The 23,608-nt window shown below is 47.0% G+C and overlaps 1 protein-coding gene across 2 annotated transcripts in view; it reads right to left on the bottom strand.

Annotated features, from left to right (window-relative positions):
- Window positions 1-400: 400 nt before the first annotated feature.
- DALRD3 (DALR anticodon binding domain containing 3) overlaps window positions 401-23,608 on the bottom strand; it is a 163,224-nt gene continuing 140,016 nt past the window's right edge. The window contains exons 11-13 of one of the 2 annotated variants that reach the window (XM_069206202.1): window positions 11,155-11,268; window positions 10,522-10,590; window positions 401-1,142 (exon numbers count right to left, since the gene is read on the bottom strand). In XM_069206202.1, the coding sequence (XP_069062303.1) occupies window positions 1,023-1,142; window positions 10,522-10,590; window positions 11,155-11,268 (303 nt within the window). In that variant the 3' untranslated portion in view covers window positions 401-1,022. Of the gene's footprint in view, window positions 1,143-10,511; window positions 10,591-11,154; window positions 11,269-23,608 lie in introns of both variants that reach the window. The other variant, XM_069206203.1, reaches the window with a different exon arrangement.

The following is a 23,608-nucleotide window of genomic DNA, read 5'->3' as shown; positions in this document are numbered from 1 at the left end:
TGTCACCTGTGGGCTATCAAGTCACCCCTGCCACCCACTGGTTACCCATGCTGGTCGGTGGGTAAACAAAGAAGCTTGGAGGCTGTGGCTGCCGGGGGAAGTAGTGGATTGGGTCGAACTCTGGCTTCCTGACCCATGAGGTCTGTGGGTGCACGTCCTCGGCCACGCAAGGAATGGGAAGCTTGCCGACCGTGGACTTTTAGTACTTCTGAGACCTTACACTATAACGGTAAACAATGCACAATTTTCTCATCAAGGTACACACAACATCCAAGGGACAGAACAAAGCAGGTAAAGGAAGACACATTATATTGTTAAATTCTCAAAAGATCATCTACCAATAGACATAAAGACGTTTTAGAAGGAATAAAAAGATAACCTGAACACTTTCTCAATGTCATTGTTTTTAAGGGTTTTATATAACATGTCTTATAATTTTAAGAGTGATCACTAAACACTCAATATTTTTGGCATTATCCAGCTGATCATTTATCTCTTATGAGGAAAAACAATAATTGTTGTACTCAGTAGCCCTGTGACAGGATAGGAATGCACTGAAACAATCAGCCACAGATAATACACAAACGATCTTGTTAACTTAAAACCAACTGCAGCAGTGACTTGAACGCTAGGAGGGGGGCTGGTACCAGGTATGGTGAGTATTTTGACATGATGAATTCTGGTTTAGGGATGGATTTTGACCATGACGGATACTGCGATTTGTAGGGTACGGTCTTCCTGGCTAGTATTTGGTCAGGGTGAATTCTAAAGGTTCTAGGTCACAGTCACTTGGATGGTAACAAGGTTGATGCATAGCTTTCCATGGAATGATCTCTTTACAGTCTTCTCGTTCTATTGAGAGTCTCACCGGATTGTCCCTGAGCAGACGGACCCACGACCACAGCCGATGCATCCAGAGATCAATGTTCAAACAGTACCAGGATCACTGGATGACGCATTCTGCCCCATGGCAGCCCATTGACATTTTTCAGCCTGAGGGTCCCTCAGGCTGCGAGCAGTGCTCAGAGCTGGTCGAGAGGTGGAATGTGAAGTGTAGCCAGGGCGCGGTGTAGAACTTCTTGTACGCCTTTCATCAGCTGCAGCCGAGCAAACATCTGACTGAACAGGTGCGAGAACGGCTCCTGCAATGGGACAAATGCATACTTTAACTTTGCCACATAAACATTTACATACACTGGTTTTCACGAATCGATAATGCCACCCCACAAAGTATCCAATTATCAGTGCACGGAACCCTTATTTAAAACTTTACTGTCAAAAGGAAGAGCCTGTGTCTTCTGCTCCAGCAAGTAGACAAGTGTGAAGGAAAAAGGTACTGAGTTTCTTTGGTTAATATTTAAACCTTGGAGCCAGATAAAAGAGGAGGAGTAGATTCAAAACCAGCTAAACATGGATGTGGTTGTTAGCACTTTGCGAAACTGATTCAGAGGAGGGAGTCACTGTCCCATTAGAGCCGATTTGATAGCCTTAGATCCTCAATGGGGAATCTCCTGTCTCAGGAATATTTTCATAGACTTTTAAGGACTGATACAATCGTTTATGAATGAGCCAATCAACCTGCGTAACATACAATCCTTAGACCCATGTTTAGATCAGAAACCCAAATGGTTTATATCAAGTATAAATGCACCTTTTACAATGTCCTTACGCTGTGACGTGACTTCTTCAATAAACTTAGAAGGCCAATGAAAGTTTAGCATCGTGGGACTGCAGTTGCACAGCATAGCTGGATAATGGCTGGCTATTTTAATTAATGGAGTTTGAAATAATTCTGAGAAAACTTGCCTCTGCTCCAGCAATAACGTATACACATCGATTTGGTACAAATAGAGCAATAATTGTTGCAAAGGTCTCAGTCAGCAGGGCTATGAGAGCATTTTCCACGGTATGATGGTTTGACCATCCATTCCCTCAAGTGCTCAATATGAAACGTTTTCCAAATTACCACCTCTGCCACAACCAATGAGGTCTGGGTGCATGAAAAGTGATTAAAGGCATTGCAAAGTACAAAAGAAGGCGGAATGAAACACAAGCATACAAGATAGTATGACTAATCTGAAAGAGTTATCTGGTCTTGCAAAGTGAACCCCTTTTTGGGTGGTCACCCTCAGTTTTTCATTTTTTGGGACCCACTTGTTGGTAATCTTGAACTCTAACACAGCTATCCAGTACCCAGTGTGTGTGTTTTTGCACTCAAAACACGCAGCAGGCTATAGTTCATGGTGCACAACAACACCCGTGGCACGGGAAGTTAAAAGCCAATTGTGGATTGCAACACCTACTGTGCCATCCACTACAGTGGCAGAGAGAACATGGCTCCAGGCCTACCTGAGTAGCTTGACAGCAGCAGCTTGAACTCTGCTACACAACACTGTCAAAATCACTATTCTGACCAGCAGGAAATCCTGATTTCAAATATTAAGTAAGTCACCCCTAAGCACACCTTGCTGCCTACAAGGCAGTATGCATAATATTTAAGAGCAGAATATGTGATTTTAGAAATGCCCCAGTGACTAGGCCCAAAACAAAACTGTCACCTGTCAAGCTGCAGCTTGCACATAGCAAAAGTCAAAGTACAGATTATACTCTTCCATCTATAACCTTTGACCTGTACCAGCTACAGACTCCTTTTAAAGACATTTAAATATTTAATAATATCCAATCTAACGGGTAAGTTGGATTTTGTGTTAAATGTAAGGGAAATGTAACTTTTATAAAGTTACTTTAACTATGCCTGAAGCTGCTGGAGGCCCATTTCCACTAGCTCTCCAGCAACGGTGCATAAGGTGCTTGGCCTTAATTAGGTTTGAACCCTCTTCCCAGAGCAGATACAATGACCTGGGGAGGTGTTTTCTTCCTCTAGCAGGAAGAACGCTTGGGGTGTTCCAGAAACTTAATTTACTTCAAAGGGGCCTTCAATGTCACAAGTAAATGTTAAGTGACACATGGAGAGGCCCCAGCTTTTGACCCCCAAGCCAGGCACGCACCAAAACCAGTGGGAAGAAAGCTGCCTCCAAAACCGATTTTAAGTGACCACAGAGGTTGGGGGATGCTAACTACCACGGTCACACCTCTGGGTGCCTGGTACACCTGGAGGTCAAGGAACACAAGACCTGTCTGTGGACAGTTTTAGCCACAATCTTGGGGCCAGCATGACTAATATACTTCTAGGACGTCTTTGGAAAAGAGCCCTTCTTCTATTCCAATAAAACTGGAGTGCACAGAGTCCACTGATAAAAAGTATTCACTATTGATAAAAAAAAATCCAAAAAGAAATGTAAGAGGTATAAAGTGGAGAAGGATTCCCCCCATCTTGGATTTTGACAGAGAGGGGCACTGTGGGATTGTTTGCAGTAAGGCAAGAATACAAAGGTTGCCCTGGGGTCTTTTACCCCCACCACATTGCTATGGAGTGCTTAGGGGTCTTCCTTACCTACTGGCTGGTGAACTCTACAAAGCTGGGTGTGCACCCAGCATTCCTCAGAACACTTTCTGAACCTGCAGAAGAACAGAAGAGGACTGGACATGCTGTTTGTGACCTGAGAGGAACCCTGAAGGATTCTAGCTGCTCCATCTAGCTCCCATTAAAAAGAAGTGAACTCCGAGGTGAGCTGGCTGACCTGTGTGACTACAGGGACACAAAGCTGCATGAGGCTTTTCCGTACAATTCCCACCTGACCAGTGGTAACTGGAACTTGGACTGGACCTTGCTGGAGGCATCTGCCAGGCACCCCGAGTCTCTATGTACCCCTCACCACATCCCCTGAGAGGTGGGGGAGGGGGAGTGGGGATGGGTGGGAGGAGGGGTAGGTGGGCTTAATATTGTACTCCTGTGGTTACTTGGGCACTAAGAAAAAATGTGGAAACTTTGTAAGAATTTTGCTCCAGAGCCAAGGGGAACTACTGCGAAAAGTTTCTGATTGGCAGTTCCATAGCGTTGGGTTGATTTCGGATTCGTCCACCTGAAAGGTTCCAGCAACTCTGAAAATCTGCCAAGTTCCATTCTGTTTTGGGACTTGGAAACATTTTCAAACTGAAACTTCAAAAGCCTCATCTGGATCGACCTGCCGCAGGAATCTAACCAACAGTTCCAGAGTGGAGGCTACAATTTTGGATTTGTACAGCAGAGTGACAACATTTTCTTCAAAAAACTACAAAGTCTCTTTTTGATTTGTACTTACATCCTTTTTCAAACTATTTGACTTCCAAACTTTCATCTGTACTGGTCCACTTGCACCAAGCCAGGGCTCCATCGTGGTCTTCCTCAAATCTTGACTAGGTAACAGTCTACCGCGACTACTGAATAACTTTTTCACTTGCATCTTTGAAAAATCTCATTTTTGGCTCCCCTAATACGACTTTTGTTGCTTTGATCGTATTTAACTCATAAATGATTTCTCTTCTTTTAAAATTGATTGTAGAATTTTATTGTGTCTTGTGTGACCTTTTCTACTTGCCTACTGTGGATGCACTGCTTAAATAATTTACATATTGCTGTTAATTTAAGCCAAACTGCTTCCTGTCACGTTACCAGGGATTGCGCAAGTGTGTGACATCTAGCTGGTGATGGCCTTATGCTGACATTCGTCCACCTGAGATAAAAACCCACTTTCCTACAGGTCTGATTTAGATCAAGCAGCTTTCATGGACAACAGATCATTTCATGATAAAACGATTCAGTATATTAATAAAAAACATTTGCATAGGGTGATGTTTATCTCTGCATACAACAGGGGCAGCCCATACTAAAAATCAATACCATAAGAAAAAGAACATCAACACAACAGTCGGCTACTGTACCGTATGAGGAGAACCTAACCGAAAACAAAGTTATCTGGAGAAAAAAAAAGATCTTGAGCCCATTTTTAAAGAAAAGGTATCGTGAAAGAGCTAACCACAAGGAATACAACAACTGTATGTTTAAAGATGAAAAGATTTGTTTTATACGTTTAGCACTTTTAATTCATAATGATCCCTGTAGGAAGCTGACTACCGATACAGTTTACCAATGTAGGGGTACACTATGTAGATAGTATAGGCGGCCCTTATTGGTTGACAGGGGTTAAAATAATAGCCCTAAAAGCTCTCTTTTGTGGTAGTGTGGGCGAGCAGTTTAGATGTATCAGCGGGCAGTACTAAGCATTTAAACACACCGAGTCAATAAATGAGACACACTCAAGAAGAAACTTGAGACCAATTTTAGAAAAATTATATTATTTTAAGCACCGAGATCTCCAAGATCAGGTAAGTACTTTTCAAGTTAGCGATTTTAAGAAATGCAAAAAATACAGCTGTCAAATATGAGCCATGAGCCTTAAACACAGAAGTTTTATCCTATGGGGAAAACATACACTGCACAGCGTCACTTGCAATCGACTTAAAGAACAGTTCTTCTGGACTTAAGGTAAGCAGGGGGCTAGGGTCGCTAGAACCACTAGCAGTTTTTGGTTACCTGCCCTGGTGTGTCTGGGTGCAGAGGTGCTTCTAGTGGTGGTAGCATCATATGCCATGCACTGAAGTCAACGGGAGCAGTACCTTGGTAGAAAAGGGCTTCAAGTGGGGACTGAGTGACCAGTCCGGCTGAACCTAGAGGGGGGGGGGCTCGGTCCTTGAGTCTCATCTCCGCAGAGACACCGTCAGTTTCAGTGGCCCGTGGCTGGGGGACTCGGGTGCATAGGTGTTTTTTGTCTGGCGCGTCAGCGAGTTATAGGCTTTCAGAGTGCTTTGGGTACCTGCAGAAGAGGGGGAAGAAACCCAGCAGAACTACTACTGGCATGCAGCTGACCTCTGTTGAAGTCCCTCAGCGTGTAGGTAAGTTTCTGCTGCGTGGTGTTCTGGCTAAACACAAACAAGCCTTGGTGCTTGCAACTGGCAGTGGTACTCCAGGTATTAGTGTAGGAAGGCTCCAGGCAGGCTCAGCGTCTTGAAGACTGGATGGGTTGACGGGGCTGCAACCTGGATGCTAGGGATCCTCCTCCTGGCGGATGCTCCCTCTGTGGACTGGATGGTCAGCACAACGGAGAACTGGACAATCGCAGGTGGTGCCTGCAGGTTGCAGTGAAGTAGCTCCTCCACTCCAAGGGAGACGCCGACTGGTTTGCAAAGTGCTGGCAGCCCTCTAAGGCTTTTGGAAGATGCATATAGCTGCAGGATAAGTTGGGTCCAGATGACTGTCGGGACAGCAGTAGGTAGGCGGGGTTTGGCTCCAAAAGTCCAGGCTGGTCCACAGTTCTCACGCTGGTCAGCTCTTCTTTGTACTCCATCTTCTTCAGTCAGGCAAATATGAATTCCTAGTGCCAGTGGGCCACCTAAATACTCATTCAGAGGCATTTAGGGGATTGTAGGGTAGTAGCCAATGGCCTACTTACCTCTGGGGTGGGGTGACTACACTCCCGATATGACCACTTCCTGTGGGGAGTGGTCATAACCCTGTTCCAGGGTTCCTAGTTCCACCAAAAATATGATGGTGGAACCCTTTCTTCGTGGAGCACGTCAGGCTGCCCAACTTAGGGGTGTGACTAGCCTGGTAGTGCAACAGGCCTCCTTGCATAGTTAATTTCCTGCCTGTCCTGGTGCCAAATGGGCCTCAGCACAGGGGGTGGCATCTCCCAGGTTGAGGGGAAGCTGGGATCGCATATCAAAGGCAGCAGGAACTTCGAAGTCCCTGGTCTTGGTATACAGATTCACTAGCCATCCTGCTGGAGGAGATGTGAACCCCTTCCTCCCGAGCAGACATTGTTTCTGGCCTCGGAGTGCATGGTCTCTCACCTCCATGGGGTCAGAAACTCGTCTGTGGTGGCAGGCTGGTCAATACCAGTCAGCCAACACACTAGAGGACGAGTATGTTTCAGGGGGCACCTCTAATGTGCCCTCTGAGTGCATGTCATAATAAATTCAATACTGGCATCAGTATGGATGTATTAAAATGAGGTGTTTGATACCAAACACCATAGGTTTCAGAGAAGCCATTATGTAGTTGGGTAACTTGTAAAGACCAGTGCCCAGAATACACCTTAAGATGGCTTCCCCATTCACCTGCAATATCTAGCAATAGAACTAGACATCTAAGGGGTATATCTGCTCATGCAGGGATGACCTCACATAAAATATAATGCACCCGGCCCTAGGGTTCTAAGGCCTGCTGTAGAGTGACTTACATATATTAGATGCAGTGATGTGGGCAATGGCAGACTCTGTGCAATTTGTATGGGGGTAAATTAGTGTGGCATAATACATGCTGCAGCTCTTAGGGACCCTCTTTAGTACCCAGACCCAAATACCAGGGGTACCATTTACTAGGGACTTACAGAGGTATTAAAAGGTGCGCCAGTTGTACACATTTAGACCTTTTATCTTGTTTTATGGACAGAGCACCGACACTGGGAACCTGGTAGTGCACCTTCAGTCAAAAAACCTCAGCACCAGTGGCAAAAAAGTGGGAGTGACAATGTCAAAAGGGGCACTTTCCTACAATCACCATGAATCCTACAAACGGCATTGACAAATAGACACCTTCAGCTTCTTACTGAGATAATATGAAAAAGACTGCTGCTTTGGCAAGCACCGAGCTAAACTTGTCAAAGGCAACGATTAATGTGGGCTCAGTTACATGACCTAGGCGAAAGTCTAGTTTCCGAGGGTCAAGATAGTTCAGCTCTTCAGGTAAGAGTATAACAGACCGATCGTTGTTGGGACCGTGGCTCAAGTTTGGATTTTTGTGGGACCAAAAGTCACATAAGGACCATGTAGGGGTCCTGACCTTTCCTGGATATCAGACTTGACCCTGTTGGCTATCCGGGAGCCAGCAACAGTAGAACTGTCACCAGGGAAGTGTTTTCCGATGCACCAGATTTAGATCGAAAAATGGAGGCACAAACCTCCTCTTGCAAAGTTAGGCTGGCATTTTCCCAAAGATGGACCAGACTAGTTGTTTGGAAAGGGACGAATTATCAAGTAACATAGTAGACTTAATATCCCTGGGACTTCATCTTACTTAATCAGATAATGAGCAAGTTAGTTTCAATTTATTTTAGGTTATAGGCATGAGCGAGATAAGCACATGGGGGTTGGTAAGCCTTCTTACAGTGTTAAAGATGTGCAGCAGGAATTTAGGAGACCTGACGATTATTCTAAATAAGCAGGACTGACATCTGTTGCATAAGAGCTTTTTAATAGTTTTTCAGTCAAGTCCCAACCTTTTGACTTCTGTGGACCCCCACTTTATCAGTACTGGAACCAGTGGACCACCACTGAATCATTATTGGAATCAGGGTACCCCCACAAAGAGTAATTGCTGAAAGCTGGCGAAGTAATCTGTTAACATTATAAAATTCTCTAAGCAGTCACGGAACCCCTGAGAAGTCATTGCGGACCCCCAGGGGTCCTCGGACCACAGGTTGGGAACCACTGGTCTAGCCTATTCAGCAGGAGAGGGGAAGCTTGCCTGAAGCTTCTCATTATGTAGGGGTTCCCTAGTGCATATGATAATTATGTTCAACCTATCGTGGATAGTGACTAAGAATCTCTTCCACCTATGAAAGTCTGAATTTCTCTAATGCTTGAACTGGACTTCCAAGCACCAGAACTGTGTTCTGGCTCTGAACACACACCCACCTAAGGTGAGGGTCAACATCAGAGATGGCATGGAAAAAAAAAGCAGAGTATGTATCTATGAAAAATCCACTTTCCAAACAATCCCACTACACAGACCTCATATAGATGCATCTCGGGCGCTGCTGCCTTTGTTTAGCTGTGACACTGCTTGTGGGTGAAGCATGTGTAGCACCACTCAAGAAATCGCTCTATCAACCGGATCACAAACTGGAAAGGTTTCTCGAGTCGCTCTAATGCATGAGGATATTTCTTCTATACAGGAATAAAGACCATAGGATGGCATCAGCGAGCACCATGGGCCACACAGGTTATATAAGAAACATTCCTCTGAGTCGAAAGAAAGCCAACGATGACTGCAAATGTCTTCCATGCAGCACATATGGCCTAGTGACCTCATGGGCAGACATGATCCAAATCATGATCCCTCTGGCATGTGCAAACTTCCTTTCTGCTTCTCAGCAGCTGGCCTGCATTTGTGATCTATAACCAATGGTGCCCCAGAGCCAAGTCTGTCTTGTTACCAAAAGGGCTAAAACTGGCCTCTGACTTTGGGTCATGGACCGACAGCTCAGTCGGTTCTCTGCACTTCTTACTGTGGTCTGCTGTGCAGGAAAGAATGTGTACAAGGCCTAAAGCACAAAGGTCAGAGCACTGCTAACTTTTCATTTACTTTCTTGGCAACAATGGGACCTATGAACCAGTACAGAAAAGTGCTAGTATGCCTACACAGTTTTTCTGACCATCTGACTCTAAAATCGGGGGCTGCACATTTCGAAGCCCCAGGAGGAATCCACGGGGAAACTAAAGGTGAAGGAACATTAGTAATACTTTCACTAGGTGCAAACATAGGTCAGTGCAGCGCTTTAGACATGAGCTATAGTGTGCAAGCACCATGTAATCCAAGCCAGTACCAGGCCTCATGGAACATTTGGCAGACCTTGGGCTTTGTTAGCTAGTGTGGCCAGAGGTCTGCCTCTAGGAGAGGATGCCACACCAGGACCCTGTGAATAGAGTTTCAATATCTAGCTCTTCTTTGCATTGAATTCCCTGCACAACAAAGGGACATGGGCATCAGAGCGGTGCTACCAGAAAAGAAGCTTGAATTTCAGAGTACCGCTGAAGGAGGAGTAGCAGCTAATACAGGTATTAAACATGTGACCATGGCAGTGCCTTTGGGGGTCAATTTGATGAATGTCGCCACGCAAGAAGAAAATGTTACTTTCCTGTAAGGTCAGTTCTCCATCATGCACATCTTCATTCAACTGCCAATGACGTTTATACCTTCACCCAGGTACGGGTTACCGGAACATGTTTTAGCAAAAGTAGGCAAGTCTCTCCACCTAAATAATTACAATGCCTATCTAAAAGGAAAGAAATGCATTTTAATAAAATTGCACACAACATTGCTGCGTAAACCTTTTACAATTTTCTTTTCCTTAAAAAAAACACATGGGAATAATGCACAGGACCAGCATGAACACTGTCAACTTTGGTTCTGCAATTTTACTAACCAATGGGCCTTCCTGACTAAGCAAAGAAAAGCCTCCTGCCAAGTGTCTGGGCCTGCATTATGTCATTCTATTTGATTTTATTTCTGGAGAACAGGGGTGAAATAAAAGGAGGGCTATGGGTGTGTGTTTTTAGGAGGCATGGAGATGTCCATGTGTATGGGGAGACCTATGGGGCTGAGTCTGGTGTGTGGATGTGGTGCATTGGTATGGAAGTAGGGCTGGAACTAGGTTGGTGATGGTGTGTGTGTGGTGGGGTGATTTGTGTACGGTGGTGGGATGCTGTATTCGTAAATGGATGAGGGATGCGTGTTTGGTCTTCGTCTTGGATACAGGGTAAGGAAATCTGAGAGGTGACAACTCACTGACCTCAACTTACCCCAAGAATGTGGACCCGGTTATAGTAGGAGCTGAAATCCATGCTAAGGTTCACCAGGAACTTGCACACCTGAAACACAAGAGGGACATTATTCCAGATACAAGCAGGCTCCGCGCATGGATCTATGGACATACTTTTAGGAAGGCGCCTGAATCGCAGATAGACACTAAGACAAAGCATGTAGCCCTGCTAGAATGAACCCAATTTGTCTTGAAGGCAATCACCTTTGACAGCAATAGTGATCAGCCAAATTCACTGCTTTTATTTCAACGCTTAGTTTTTTTAGGATTCTTCCAAATGTTGGAAAGCTTGAAACCTGATGCACAAATACAGAATGTGCTGTGGTCAGGATTACAATATGCGGTAAAATGAAGAAATTCTTGGAACTGAAAGCCGCCAGCTTAGTCACCAAATCATGTGAACCTGGTGGCACGTAGAGAAAAGTCCTTCTGTGAGACATCATAACGGATTGACAAACATGGAGTATCTAAAATGATACCTGACCTGATATATAGCACCAGGGAGCAACCGAGAGACTACACTTTAGCTGTACAAGAACAATAAATACATTTCACAACGGTCTACTGAGTGATGAGGGCAGCGCGGCCAAGGATTGCAACGGAGCGCTCTCACCGCTTCTGTGTGCGCCGAGATGCGGATTCCTTCCGAAGACAAGGGCAGCTGTGCAGCCTGGCCGAGTATTTCTGGGAATGGAAGGATATAGTTGAACAGCAGCAGCCATTCACCCTGTGCAAGAAAATGTGATATATTAGGCAGGAAGCAAAGATCCTGGATACTTGAAGAAGACTCCTGAACTCGTCATCGAAAACCAACAATCCTTTCCATCATCACAGTCCTTCATCTGCCACAGTCCTCCCTCTTCCTTATGCGCAGCGGCCATCTTAGGGCTCAAGGGGCAGGTGTAAATTGGCACAAATCGGTTCAGACCTTTCTACCGCTGTCAAGTATCATTTTATTTTTACTATTTTCATTCATATAGTTTCTTCTTACAAAATGTGTTACAAGGGAATAACAGGGTACCAAAACTATGATATACACCAAATAATGGCCCTAAAGCAGAGTTAAAGCTTTGGTTTCTTTTAACCGGGTTAGAGATGAAGGCTTGCATAGTATCACAGCAATGGATTTGTGCATAGCTCCTTGAGTTAAAGGTAGAATCTGGAGGAGCACAAGGTAGACGAGGAGTAACAGAGACAACAAAAAATTAGAAGGTGGAGGGATAATGACAGGAGATAACATATAAGAAAGTACAACAGGTTGAACACAATGGAACCATCACACGTCACAAATATATTGAGAACTCTTCATACTGGAGAGCCAAGTGAGCTGCTGCGGAAGCATGGAAGTGTTAGAAGGTAAGATGGAAGTGTTAGAAGGTAAGATGGACGTGATAGAAGGTAAGATGGACGTGATAGAAGGTAAGATGGACGTGTTAGAAGGTAAGATGGAAGTGTTAGAAGGTAAGATGGACGTGTTAGAAGGTAAGATGGAAGTGTTAGAAGGTAAGATGGAAGTGTTAGAAGGTAAGATGGACGTGTTAGAAGGTAAGATGGACGTGTTAGAAGGTAAGATGGATGTGTTAGAAGGTAAGATAGAAGTGTTAGAAGGTAAGATGGAAGTGTTAGAAGTTAAGATGGACGTGTTAGAAGATGGACGTGTTAGAAGGTAAGATGGACGTGTTAGAAGGTAAGATGGACGTGTTAGAAGGTAAGATGGACGTGTTAGAAGGTAAGATGGACGTGTTAGAAGGTAAGATGGACGTGTTAGAAGGTAAGATAGAAGTGTTAGAAGGTAAGATGGAAGTGTTAGAAGTTAAGATGGACGTGTTAGAAGATGGACGTGTTAGAAGGTAAGATGGACGTGTTAGAAGGTAAGATGGACGTGTTAGAAGGTAAGATGGAAGTGTTAGAAGGTAAGATGGACGTGTTAGAAGGTAAGATGGACGTGTTAGAAGGTAAGATGGACGTGTTAAAAGGTAAGATGGAAGTGTTAGAAGGTAAGATGGAAGGAAAGATGCAGGTAGAGGGAGTGAGAGTTCAAGGGAGGTGAAGAGCAAGAAACACAGGAACAGTAATCACCACGCATCGGAACAAGGAGCTTCAGAAATGAAAGTGGAGTAGAGCACTGACGTTGATGATAACATGTAGGCGTCACAAAAGAGGCAGGACTGAGAGTAGGAGGAACAGGAGTACAACATAAACACTAGGAACAGGCCAGGGAAGTACAGAAAATCTTAGCAGCAGAAAGTATCACAGATGGAGGCGAAGAAATGGAAGAGGCTGGAAAGATGAGGATGATGGCCTTCAATGGAGCTCCATCGAGGTAAAGGATCTCCCATCCAGGACTGGGTGGTGGAGGAAGCAGGAACGTGTGCAGCTTTCCACTAACCAAGAAGACAGAGGCAGCTAAGGTAAAGCAGGTATTAAGTGGATCAGAGGCATTAAGAGATGGGAATTACGACTGCTCAAATTCCATGGGATAGTTGCCTGGTCCCTGGGATGACCATCTGCAATGGATGAGCATGGTGTGGTTTGCTGGATGTTGAAAACTTGTCTGAATAGGACCCGATTTGGATATTTCCTAAACATCTGGGGATTTGTGCCTGTAGGGCTAACTGTACCAGAGTTCAAGACCAGACTGCACAGGATCTGCCTCCGTGTTTGGTCAACGTGGCCTGCTGCCGGCAGCTTGCCAGGCTTGCTGGCTGGAGTGTGCAGGGAGCACTCTCCTCTGAGCCCAGCCCAAGAAGGCCTTGCATGTGTGCTTATTCGAGGTTAGAGAACTAGAATGCTGTGATCCAGAAGGAGGCAGTGGGTAAATAATGCCCGTCACAGCCCATGTGGCTCAACAGTACAAGGCTTCTCTTGCTGTTCATCTCTGTTTGAGTTGGATCCTCGTGCTCTCAAAGGGTGTGATGTTCTCTGTGCCTCTGGCCATTCCAATCACTAGACGTCCTCTCTCCGGATACAGTCACTCCCTGAGGCTCAGGGAGTGTAGCTCAGAGGCAGGCCAGGTAATGACCAGAGCAGCACTCATATGCCAGCATCTTTTAGTTCTGAGATGAGCTCATGCACCCTAGTCTACTGCTCGTGGTGCAACATGAAATGTTGGGGCCCCCTACAGATTGAGGTGAGGGTCCCTCATATTTACATGTCTCACAGATATTCATAGGCCCTAAGATGACAGGGGCCGTAAAATGGGGTGGCTGGGGGCTGCAGGGGCTTACATTACAGCCTTCTCCAATCCAGATGTATCTTCTATTTTGTGGAACAAACACATTAGGACACAGATTATGAACATAATTCAAAATATTCTGTTAAAAATCAAACGTATGTCTGTTTCCCTGCAGCATTATTTACATTTCCCACTGGTGTAACGCTAAAACTACAGGATGTGACTGGTTCTCACCATTCTACGTGCTGCAGTTTAACTGAAGCCTCTGCACTGAAGGCGCATCCAGAGATCAGTGGAGAATCAGTCAACAGCCACCGTAAGAGGATCAGAGCTGGCTGCCAACCTGCCTCTGGCCCAGCCTGGGCGACACGATCAAACTCTGCTGTACAAACACAAACCAGTCCCACAACTATTCAGCAACAGAACTACATCAGCCTGAGCAAACAAAATTAATAAAACATTAGCTTCTAAAGTCAACACTGGACCAGTCTTCAAAAACTGGAAAGGTTTTGTCACTGGAGCAGTGGTGGGATGCTGAAGCTGGGAGGTGTTTGGGTTCCCCTAGTCTGGGTTTGTTTGAGGACTTGCAACAGGTGTTTGATTAAACTTTTAATGAAAAACTCAAAACAGCTCAAGTATTCTTTTAGAGTTTTACAAAGCGCCACAATGCAACTTTGTATCACTCCAGAGTGCGAGGTTTACAGCGGGATTAAAGGAAAAACCGAAGTGAAAGTGAAGAATGGCCCCCACTCTGTCTCTCAGCCAAAGGACAGTCTCAACACCCGTTTTTAAAGGTTTCCTGATGGGCAGGAGGTCTGGTCCTAGCCTCGGGTCTGGATTCAGAACATTAGAAACGCGTTTGGCCGGACTCCCAGGCACCTGCCTTTATGCTCTACACATCAGAAACCCTGTTGCTGTATGTGGTTAGAGGTGGTTGAACCAAGAGCTCTTGTCTGGCTTCCGGTATTGATATGTGCCCTCTGCAGCAGAGGGCATTCTCCATGCTGCACGCACCCTTAACTGTAACCCCGGACTCCTCTGGCTGCGACAGAATTGATTTCAAGACAGGTTTCGAGTTTTGATACTCAGGCATGATAAGTTGGGTGCTCGATAGCGTACAATCTGAAAATAAACTTTGCTGCCTGGTGAAGACCATGAGAAAGCAGTGTGAAGCATGTACATATTTCTCGAGTGCGAGAAAACACAGATTAGTTTAAGTTCAAGGATGTCTCCAATCGCCTGGATAGTAGAAAAGCAAAGGTACCCACGGTCCAGATCGATAAAAGATGAACAACAATTGGCATTCAATAGTTCTAGCTAGACAGACTACGAACACAGGACCAGGGTGGCACATTATCGACCACCCACACGAATGAGCAGCAATTTCGCAGAAACCAGAAAACTCCTGTTCCTGTGGCTTGATTTAGCTGAGGGTTTGCCTACAAGAAGTGGGCGCTGTTAGTTTCCCTCCGAGGTGAGTCGGGTCACTCTTGCAACTGAATACGTGGCCTCGTTCATAAAATTCTGCATGCAGTTAAAGCCCAGCTTTGGGCCACTGCAATTTCTTTTTTAGAGTTTTGGAACAACCAGTCACAAAATATTGGCAGTCAAAATCTGGTCCACGGTGGCCTCTATAGGAAGCAGACCTCGTAGCCTCCAAACATCACAGAACAGTGAGATGAAAAGGCTGCAATAAGCAATATATCACATGTGAGCAGTGGGATACTACGATTTACCTCTGCACCGGGAATTCCCAGCCTGAAAAAGGAGTAATTCAAGCATGTGAATGTAAGAAGTATCAGATGCTGCAGAAACGATGAACACTATCTGACATGCCACAGAGAAAGTATTGTTCTGACAAAAGTCCAAATTGTACTCACCTGCATGCTCGGGTTGAGATTCGGCAAGGGCTGCTTGAAGAGATGTTGTTGGTCCATGGCTCTGTACCAAATCTCGGTTCTGAGGGCCACTTATAACCGCAGATTTATGACATTCAGAGTACCCCCAGGTGCGAGACGATCAGGAGAATGTGTCCAAGCAATGCTACTACGCGCCAGTAGGTGGCAGTGTGCACCCCACACTGACTCCATTCAGCCTCAGAAGTACCGAAGCAGAGTCCCACGCGTGCCCACATGTCCCCCCTGCGCACTGTCAGTTCCTTTGTTGCCGCTCCTTCTGGTGTGGCTTTGTTGGCCTTTGAAAGACTCCAACAACTCTTCAGTGCGCTAGTGAATGATGTCCCCACTGAAAACAGCAGGATTCAGACTATGCTGAGACTGCAGGAAGCAAGTGTCAGTCACAGACCCTCACAAGTGCCTGAACTCCAGCCACGACTAAAGTGATCCGAGCAGTGTGCCCTGATGCACCCGAGGCGACTTGAGACAAAACTGTACATCGGCAATAATACAATACATCAGAGTCCTCACACAGGGCAGGCTGCAAATTCACAAGTTCCCAAGACCGCTGCAGTGACTGCTTCACTTGCAGCTCAGAATCTTCAGGCAAGCTGAAGTTAAAGCAGAAAAAAGCGGATCGACCCCATTCTGCCTCTCTGTCTCCAAAAAGAAGGTGCGAGGATGTCAAGATCTGCGTGGCACTCCTCGAGGTCACCAGCCATGGCACCGATACCTAAGCTGTTCCTGACACCGCCAGAGGTCACAGCAAATCCAGGCCTTCAAGTAGCCATTGCTGCAAATCTTTAATGTGCTTTAAGCCCCATGGAACCACAGGGGCCTCTGGGCGCTCCCCTGACGCCATCTGACTCCAGACAGACGTTCACATCAGGCCGATACTGACCCCATCAGTACAGACACTCAGGGCAGAACCCAAACTGACACTGCCTCAAGCGAAACCAATGTCGGGCTACGAAATAACAAAGGCGCAACCAGACTCTAACCCGGCGCCTCTACTATGATGCAACTATCAGCAACTATTCTATTTCTGATTCGGACTCTCATCCTGCGCCAGGATAGAGTACACTCTGGGATACTGATGAAGATGGAGAGGTGGGACACCAGGACTGTATTGTGAGAGCATTACACAGCGAGGTCGCACAACCCACCACACTATTTTCTTCACACTGAGATTGTTGCCTGTTGAGTCTCTTGTCCTCCTCATTTTGATTGCATCAGCTCCCCGTGCGAGCGACCTGCAGCTCACTAGCTCATTGTGGGGTTTTCCGGAGCAAAGGCTGAGAGGTCCCTGCTCAGGGGCGTAGGAGACACTAAATTTCTGGGGGGGACAGGGACAACCTTGAGGTGGGCCCCCTGCACAAAGTTTACACCCAGAAGGGTTGCCGTGGTGGGGGGAGATGGGGAAGACGGTCACTTCCAGTCGAGTCCTGTGTGGCCTGCAATTCCCTGTCTGCTGGGCCCTTTGCTGCCTGTTAGGCAGCGACAGGCTCTGTGATGCTGTTCGCCTGTGTGAAGTCCTAAGAGGCCTGTACTGCCTGCTGGGCGCAGTGCTTCCTGTCGATTCCTGTGCTGCCTGCCATGCACTGTGCTGCCTGTTGGGAGCTTTCTTACTAGTCAGGCTGTGTCAGTCTCTGGCCCCGCGCCTGCCTGTGAAGGCCAGTAAGGCCTATGATTGCTGCTAGGCCCTTGTCTGACTGTCAAGTGGCAGTCTCTGTGCTGCCCCCTTCCTGTGAACTGCTGTGCTGTCTGATAGGGCCGTCCTTAGTGCTGGTGGCGCCCTGTGCGACATTGTTTGTTGGTGCCCCCCAGTGACCACCTCTGCCACGGATTCCCTCACTACTATCCATCACCACTCTCTCTCAGATGCATTTCATTCGTTTTATAGCACCACTCATACCGGGAAATATCCCTTACAACGCAATCAATGCAATGCAATGCATTGACCATGCTGCCATTACCACAAATATGGGTCTAACACACATACCTTTGCCACACATATCTTTACCACACATATGCCTGGTTACAGCATAGATAGCGGTCTAGCTGTCCGGGTGGAACAGGAAGAAGCAGAGGAGAGAGAGAGGTAAGTAAGTAGGGCTGTGGCCGGGTTTAGAGTGGGAGGTTGGGAGGTTGGGGTCATTTTTAGGGCAGGGTAGGGTCGGGGTAGTTTTTAGGACAGGGTGGCGTAGGTTTTAGGGGTCAGGAGGAGTGCATGGAGTTCAAGTAGTTTTAGGACAGTGTGGGATAGGTTTTAGGGTACAGGGTGGGGGTCATGTTGTATTTAGGACAGAGCGGGGTAGGTTTTAGGGTTCAGGGTGGGGGAAGGGGCATCAAGGTAGTTTTTAGAGCAGTTCAGGGTAGGTTTTAGGCTTCAGAGTGGGGGTCGGGGTAGTTTTTAGGACAGGGCAGGGTTACTTTTAGGGCTCAGGGCAGGGGGGTTTAGGGCTCAGGGCAGGGGCAGTTTTAAGTGCTTGGATGGGTGGAGTATGGTATCAGGTGTAAGGGGGCAGGGTACGGAGAATTTACCACACATGTTCCTTTACCAAACATGCTTTTACAATGAAATTCGTTGTAAAGGCATGCGTAGTAAAGACACGGTCATTGTTGAGACCGCGATGTTAAGGCATGCACGATATACGCATGTGTTGTTCTATCATTCATCCCTCATACCAGTCTAGGGTGTCAAAGCACTTTACATCACACAGACATTACGCAGAGACAATCATCATATATGTGTAAATCAGTGTATATGAAATGTTACATAAGACAGAGGACTACAAGGTGTAGGTGTCACAGGTCATCCATACTGGTAGCAGGTATAGTTTCAGAGTGCTTTATCTGGAGAAGCGCAAACTCAGAATTTAAAACATAACACCATGGTTGGGGGCTCTCTTTAATAATAAGAACTGCACTCAAATCAACTTGTTTTGCAACATTAAGTTAATCAAAAAGTGGGGGGAAATCATGACGCTCTAATCTATAACTTGATGTTTGCATGCAGCTCTTTGATGAGTTCATTGCTCACTGTTCTATATTCAGTTTTCATTTATAAATTGCAGGGGACAAAAAAGGAGCTCTCTGATGTAGGAAGCTGGCCTTGTGTGTGGTGAGTACCTATGGTATTATCACCTTATACCAGGTCCAGGTATCACCTTATTAGTGAAGTGTAGGCAGTGTCTAGAAGCCAGGCTCTCTAGAGTTAGCTGTGGATGAGCAGCCAAGACTTATCTAGGACACATGCAAAGATCATGCAATACCACTGTAGTCACACAGCACTTACACACATGAAAGAAACACGTGTTGCGAAAATAAAGGTTCCTTATTACAGTAACACTAACACACTAGATAGGCAATACTCCAATAGGATTTAAGTAACACACTATTATATGTACAGCAGCAATCACAAATTGGCATAAAAAGCAATAGAAAACAGTGAAAAGCAATAGGCAATACTGAAGGCCTAGAGGGGACCAGACCATATACTAAGAAAGTGAAATGCGAAAGCCGGGTCCCCACCCAAGGAAGTGGAATTGGTAGAGGGGAGCTGGAGGAACTAGGGAACCCCAAAGGTAAGTACCAGAGTGCCCCCCCAGCGACCAGGAGAAAAGAGGTAAGTTACAGTTTTTTCCCTGACCCACCAAAAGGACTTCAGAGAAGGATATTGCAAAACGCAGACAAGACTGCAAGAAACTAGAGGTGGATCCTGGAAGAGTAAGACCTGGAAAAGAAGGGCACCAAGTCCAGTTTACGTAGGATGGTCCGGTCGTGGCAGGAGCCACTACCCACCCATCTGTGGATGCAGGAGTTGGTCGACGGGGAGACGAAGATGGTCAGCAATGCAGCACTGGAGCAGATGAAGAGTTCCTAGGTGATGCAGTCGACGTCCCACGCCAGATGAAGAATTGCAGTCAGTCTGTGGTGTGGAAAACCCACCAACAAGCCTTGGCAAAAGCAAATGTCGCAGTAGGAGAAAAGTGCAGCTACCGGGGACCAGCAAGGTCCAGGGGGACTCAACCCATGGAGGGGAGTCTCAGGTGACCATCAGCAAGGCAGAGAGTCTGGAGGAGGAGAGGCAGCCCCCGCAGAAGACCTACAGGCAAGGAGCCCAGGAGCTGTAGAGAGGCCCACAGCACACCTGAAGAGAGGTCCCACTTCACAGGCGAAGCACATTGAGGGCTGTGCTTCACAGAGAAGAGTGCCGGGGGTAGCTGCAAGAGATGCGGTGCATGGGGGTACTGTCCTGCATGGGAAGGCAAGGACCTACCTACTCCAAAGTTGGGCAGCTGGTAGAGAGGACCAAGGAGACCACTCCAGACTACCACCCCTGATGCAGGATCCACGCAGCTCAGGAGGAGAGGAGAGGAGATCCACGCAGCCGGTTGTTGTTGCAGTTGGTGCCTGCGGATGCAGATAAGTGACTCCTTCACTTCAAGGAATTTTCCTTCTTTCTTCTCATTCAGACTGAAGACTTGCTGCCCTCAGAGGAAGCACAGCTGGGCAAATGTTGCAGTTGCTGGAAGGAGTCGGAGAAACAATGTTGCGTGGCAAAGTCGTCGCTGGAGCTGCAGATTGTAGGTTCCTGTGAAGTCCAGTTGCGGTTCCAGTGGCCAGAAGTCAAATTAAACGTTGCAGAGGAGTCCTGCTGGAATCTTGCACGTCAAATCTGAGGACCCACCTAAGAGGGAAACCCAAAATAGCCCAGAAAGGGGGATTGGTCACCTAGCCGGGTGACCACCTAGGAGGGGGCTGTGATGTCACCTCCCTGACCTGGCCACTCAGATTCTCACAGAGGCCTCTGCCAACCTTAGATTCAAGATGGAAGAATCAAGTGGCCACCTGGAGGAGCTCTGGGCACCACCCCTGGGGTGGTGATGGACAGGGGAGTGGTTACGCCATTTCCATTGTCCAGTTTCACGCCAGAGTAGGGGCTGAGGTCCCTGAACTGGTACAGACTGGTTTATGCAAGGAGGGCACCAAATGTGCCCTTCAGAGCATACTAGTAGCTTGGCGAGGCTACCCCTCCCAAGCCTTGTAACGGAGAGGGTGTTGCCTCCCTCTTCCAAAGGAAATCGTTTGTTCTGCCTTCCTGGGCATGAGCTGCTCAAGCAGCAGAAGGAGGGCAGAAATCTGTCTGAGGGGTGGCAGCAGCGTGAGCTGTTCGGAAGACCCCATAAAGCTGGTAGGAGCAATGCTGGGGATCCTCTAAGGAGCCCCCAAAGTGCATGGAATCATACAATCAATACTGACAATAGTATTGGGGTATGATTCTGACATGTTTGTTACCAAACATGCCCAGGTTCGGAGTTACCATTATGTAGCTGGACATAGGCAGTGACCTATGTCCAGTACAAGCGTAAAATGGCGTCCCCGCACTCACGAGGTCCAGGAAAATGGAGCTGGAGTTCATGGGGGCACCTCTGCTCCTGCAGAGGTGCCCTCACACACAGGTACTTGCACCCTGCCCTCTGGGCTAGGAGGGCCTACCATAGGGGTGATTTACAGTGACCTGGTGCAGTGGCCTGAAGTGAAAGGGTGCAAGCACCTTTTCACGCAGGCTGCAATGGCAGGCCTGCAGACACAGTTTACATGGGCTCCTATGGGTGGCATAATACATAATAAATGCTGCAGCCCATGGGAACCCCTGATCCCCCAATGCCCTGGGTACCTGGGTACCATATACTAGGGACTTATAAGGGGCACCAGTATGCCAAGTGGGGGGGGGTGTGTGGTCCAAGCAACCAAATTTAATGGGAGACAGCACTGGGGTCCTGGTTAGCAGGATCCCAGTGAACACAGTCAAAACATACTGACAACAGGCAAAAAGTGGGGAAACCATGCCAAAAAGAGGGTACTTTTCTGCATCTGACAAAAGCAGAAACCCACTGACCTATTCACATTATATACACTTTGTGATCTGCATGTAGACGGCCTTTGTAGCAGGCATAGTAACCCTGTACGTTATGATGAGTCAAAACTTCCACTAGACAAAACTTCAGTCTCTCTCCAGAATGACCATTAATCACCGGAATTATCTTAAGATTTTTATTGTTCCCTGAAAACTGTTGGTGGCAAGGAACATCCAGCAGGTGCTTTTAAAGTCACAATATACTTGCAAACATAGCACCCCCATCCTAAGTCAGCACCCAGTGCGGCAGCACCGGTTGCATCGCCCTAGCTGCCTTACCTTGCCCTGTCCATCTCTTAGGCCATCTGGTTCTTCCTGGGACCCATGCTGTGTGCTGGTCTCTCCGCTGTCTATCCAGCAGTGTCAGGCTCTTTTCCACCATAGCCTGTGAAGTGCTGTAAAGCCTGTGAGCTGCCACAGTGCTGGCTTCGCATCCACAGGCCATTGGCAGGAAATGAGATTTACAGACAGCCCTTGCCCTTCAGAGCGGGCTTTCACAAATACCAGGAAGGCTGAGGGAGAGACAGGGGACAGAAATGTTGGGGGGGGGGGCAGGATGTCAACTTAGGGGACAATAATTAGCACTGGGGCAGGCAAGCTGGAGACAGAGGAGAGAAGAGAGTGAGAGAGAGGCGACAGAAAGGGGGGCCCTAACAAACACTGGCGCACAGGGTGCCACTAGCGCGCTAAAGCCTGCCCTGCTCATATCTAACAGTAACTCAACAATACTGTTTTTAGAAAGGGAGATACTCTGCAACACAGCACTGTATTTAAAAAGAAAGGGAGTTACTTAGCAATAGTTTATTTAATTACCCAAACCTCCTTACCTTCTCAAATCTGGCTGCTGTCTTCAGGGTTCGATCTTCAAGGGACAGGAAGGGTCGGGCTCAGGAGGGACTGGATGCACAGAGCAATCAACCAAGGGCCTCTCCTCTCCCTTTGTTCTCAGAAGTGCAGACTGCAGGCAGCTGTGGCGGCAAGGTGAGAAAGAATCCCTTGTGTGCTGCAGCACAACAAAAGGGCAGAGGGCGAGTGTCCTGGAGCCAGGTCACAGGTCAAGTGCAGGGCCATATAGGTAGCGCTTTCATGTGCTAATGGCCCTGCGAATTACAGGAGAAGGGAAAATTCTTCTGTCCTCTCGTCCCCCCCACCCTTGTCCCCCGTGTCCCCCCCACTCCAAAATCTGGGGGGGACATATCCCCCGCGTCCCCCACACTTCCTACGCCCATGTCCCTGCTGAAGTGGACAGTCCTCTGCATCGGGATCTGCTGTGTAGAGGCCCCCAAGGGTCGGAGAACTCATTTATACAGGGCCGAGGTCACTATACCTGCGCTGACACAAGGGGTGCGTATCCTTGATATCTGCCAGGCGCCGACATGGGCGAACGTACATACATTCACGAAGCACTGCTGCCTTGACAAGCCCAGTCCGGTGGAAGGACACTTTGCCCACTTTGTCCTACAGGACGTCTTGGCTTGAGTCCATTCCACAGACGTTCCACCTCTGGGACAGCCCGCAGAATCCTGCACAACTGGGAGGGCCCTAACAAGTGCTTCAATTTTTTGGGTTGCTCATGTGGAATTACACATATTAAGCAGTAATTGCATATTATTTAAAAACAAATGAAAAATCATCTTCAAACTTTAACTGTAAGTATGCGTTTAAGAAACAAAACAATTAGGAAGCTTAATGAGTTGCACTGTGACTATTTTTTCTAGCAAGGGAGTCAGGGGAGCGAGTTAAAGGGCGCTGGCTTGGAGTGAAGTCACTCAAGCACTAACACTCCAGAGCAGCTGATCATGACTGAAGTCAACAAGACGAGTAAGTTGCATCTCAGTTAAACTGCGTCTGTGGCTGTAATGGGATCACCAGATGTATATTGGCATGTCTCTTGATCCACTGCACCAGGATTTGAAATGCCCCACAACAGAAAAGCATGAAAGTCCAATGTTGTCCACAGTGTTTCAACAAAATATTGTAATTTTTTACGACTTTCTGTTGAAACAGCAGCACCCCTTTTGATCTTGTCCTCCAAATTTAGGATTTTTTGTCGTTTAAAACCATTCGGATCCCG

The sequence above is a fragment of the Pleurodeles waltl genome, chromosome 9, assembly GCF_031143425.1.
Source record: "Pleurodeles waltl isolate 20211129_DDA chromosome 9, aPleWal1.hap1.20221129, whole genome shotgun sequence".
NCBI classification, from domain to species: domain Eukaryota; kingdom Metazoa; phylum Chordata; class Amphibia; order Caudata; family Salamandridae; genus Pleurodeles; species Pleurodeles waltl.
Note: the sequence above shows the minus strand (reverse complement) of the source record. Positions and strands in the feature narration are given on the sequence as shown.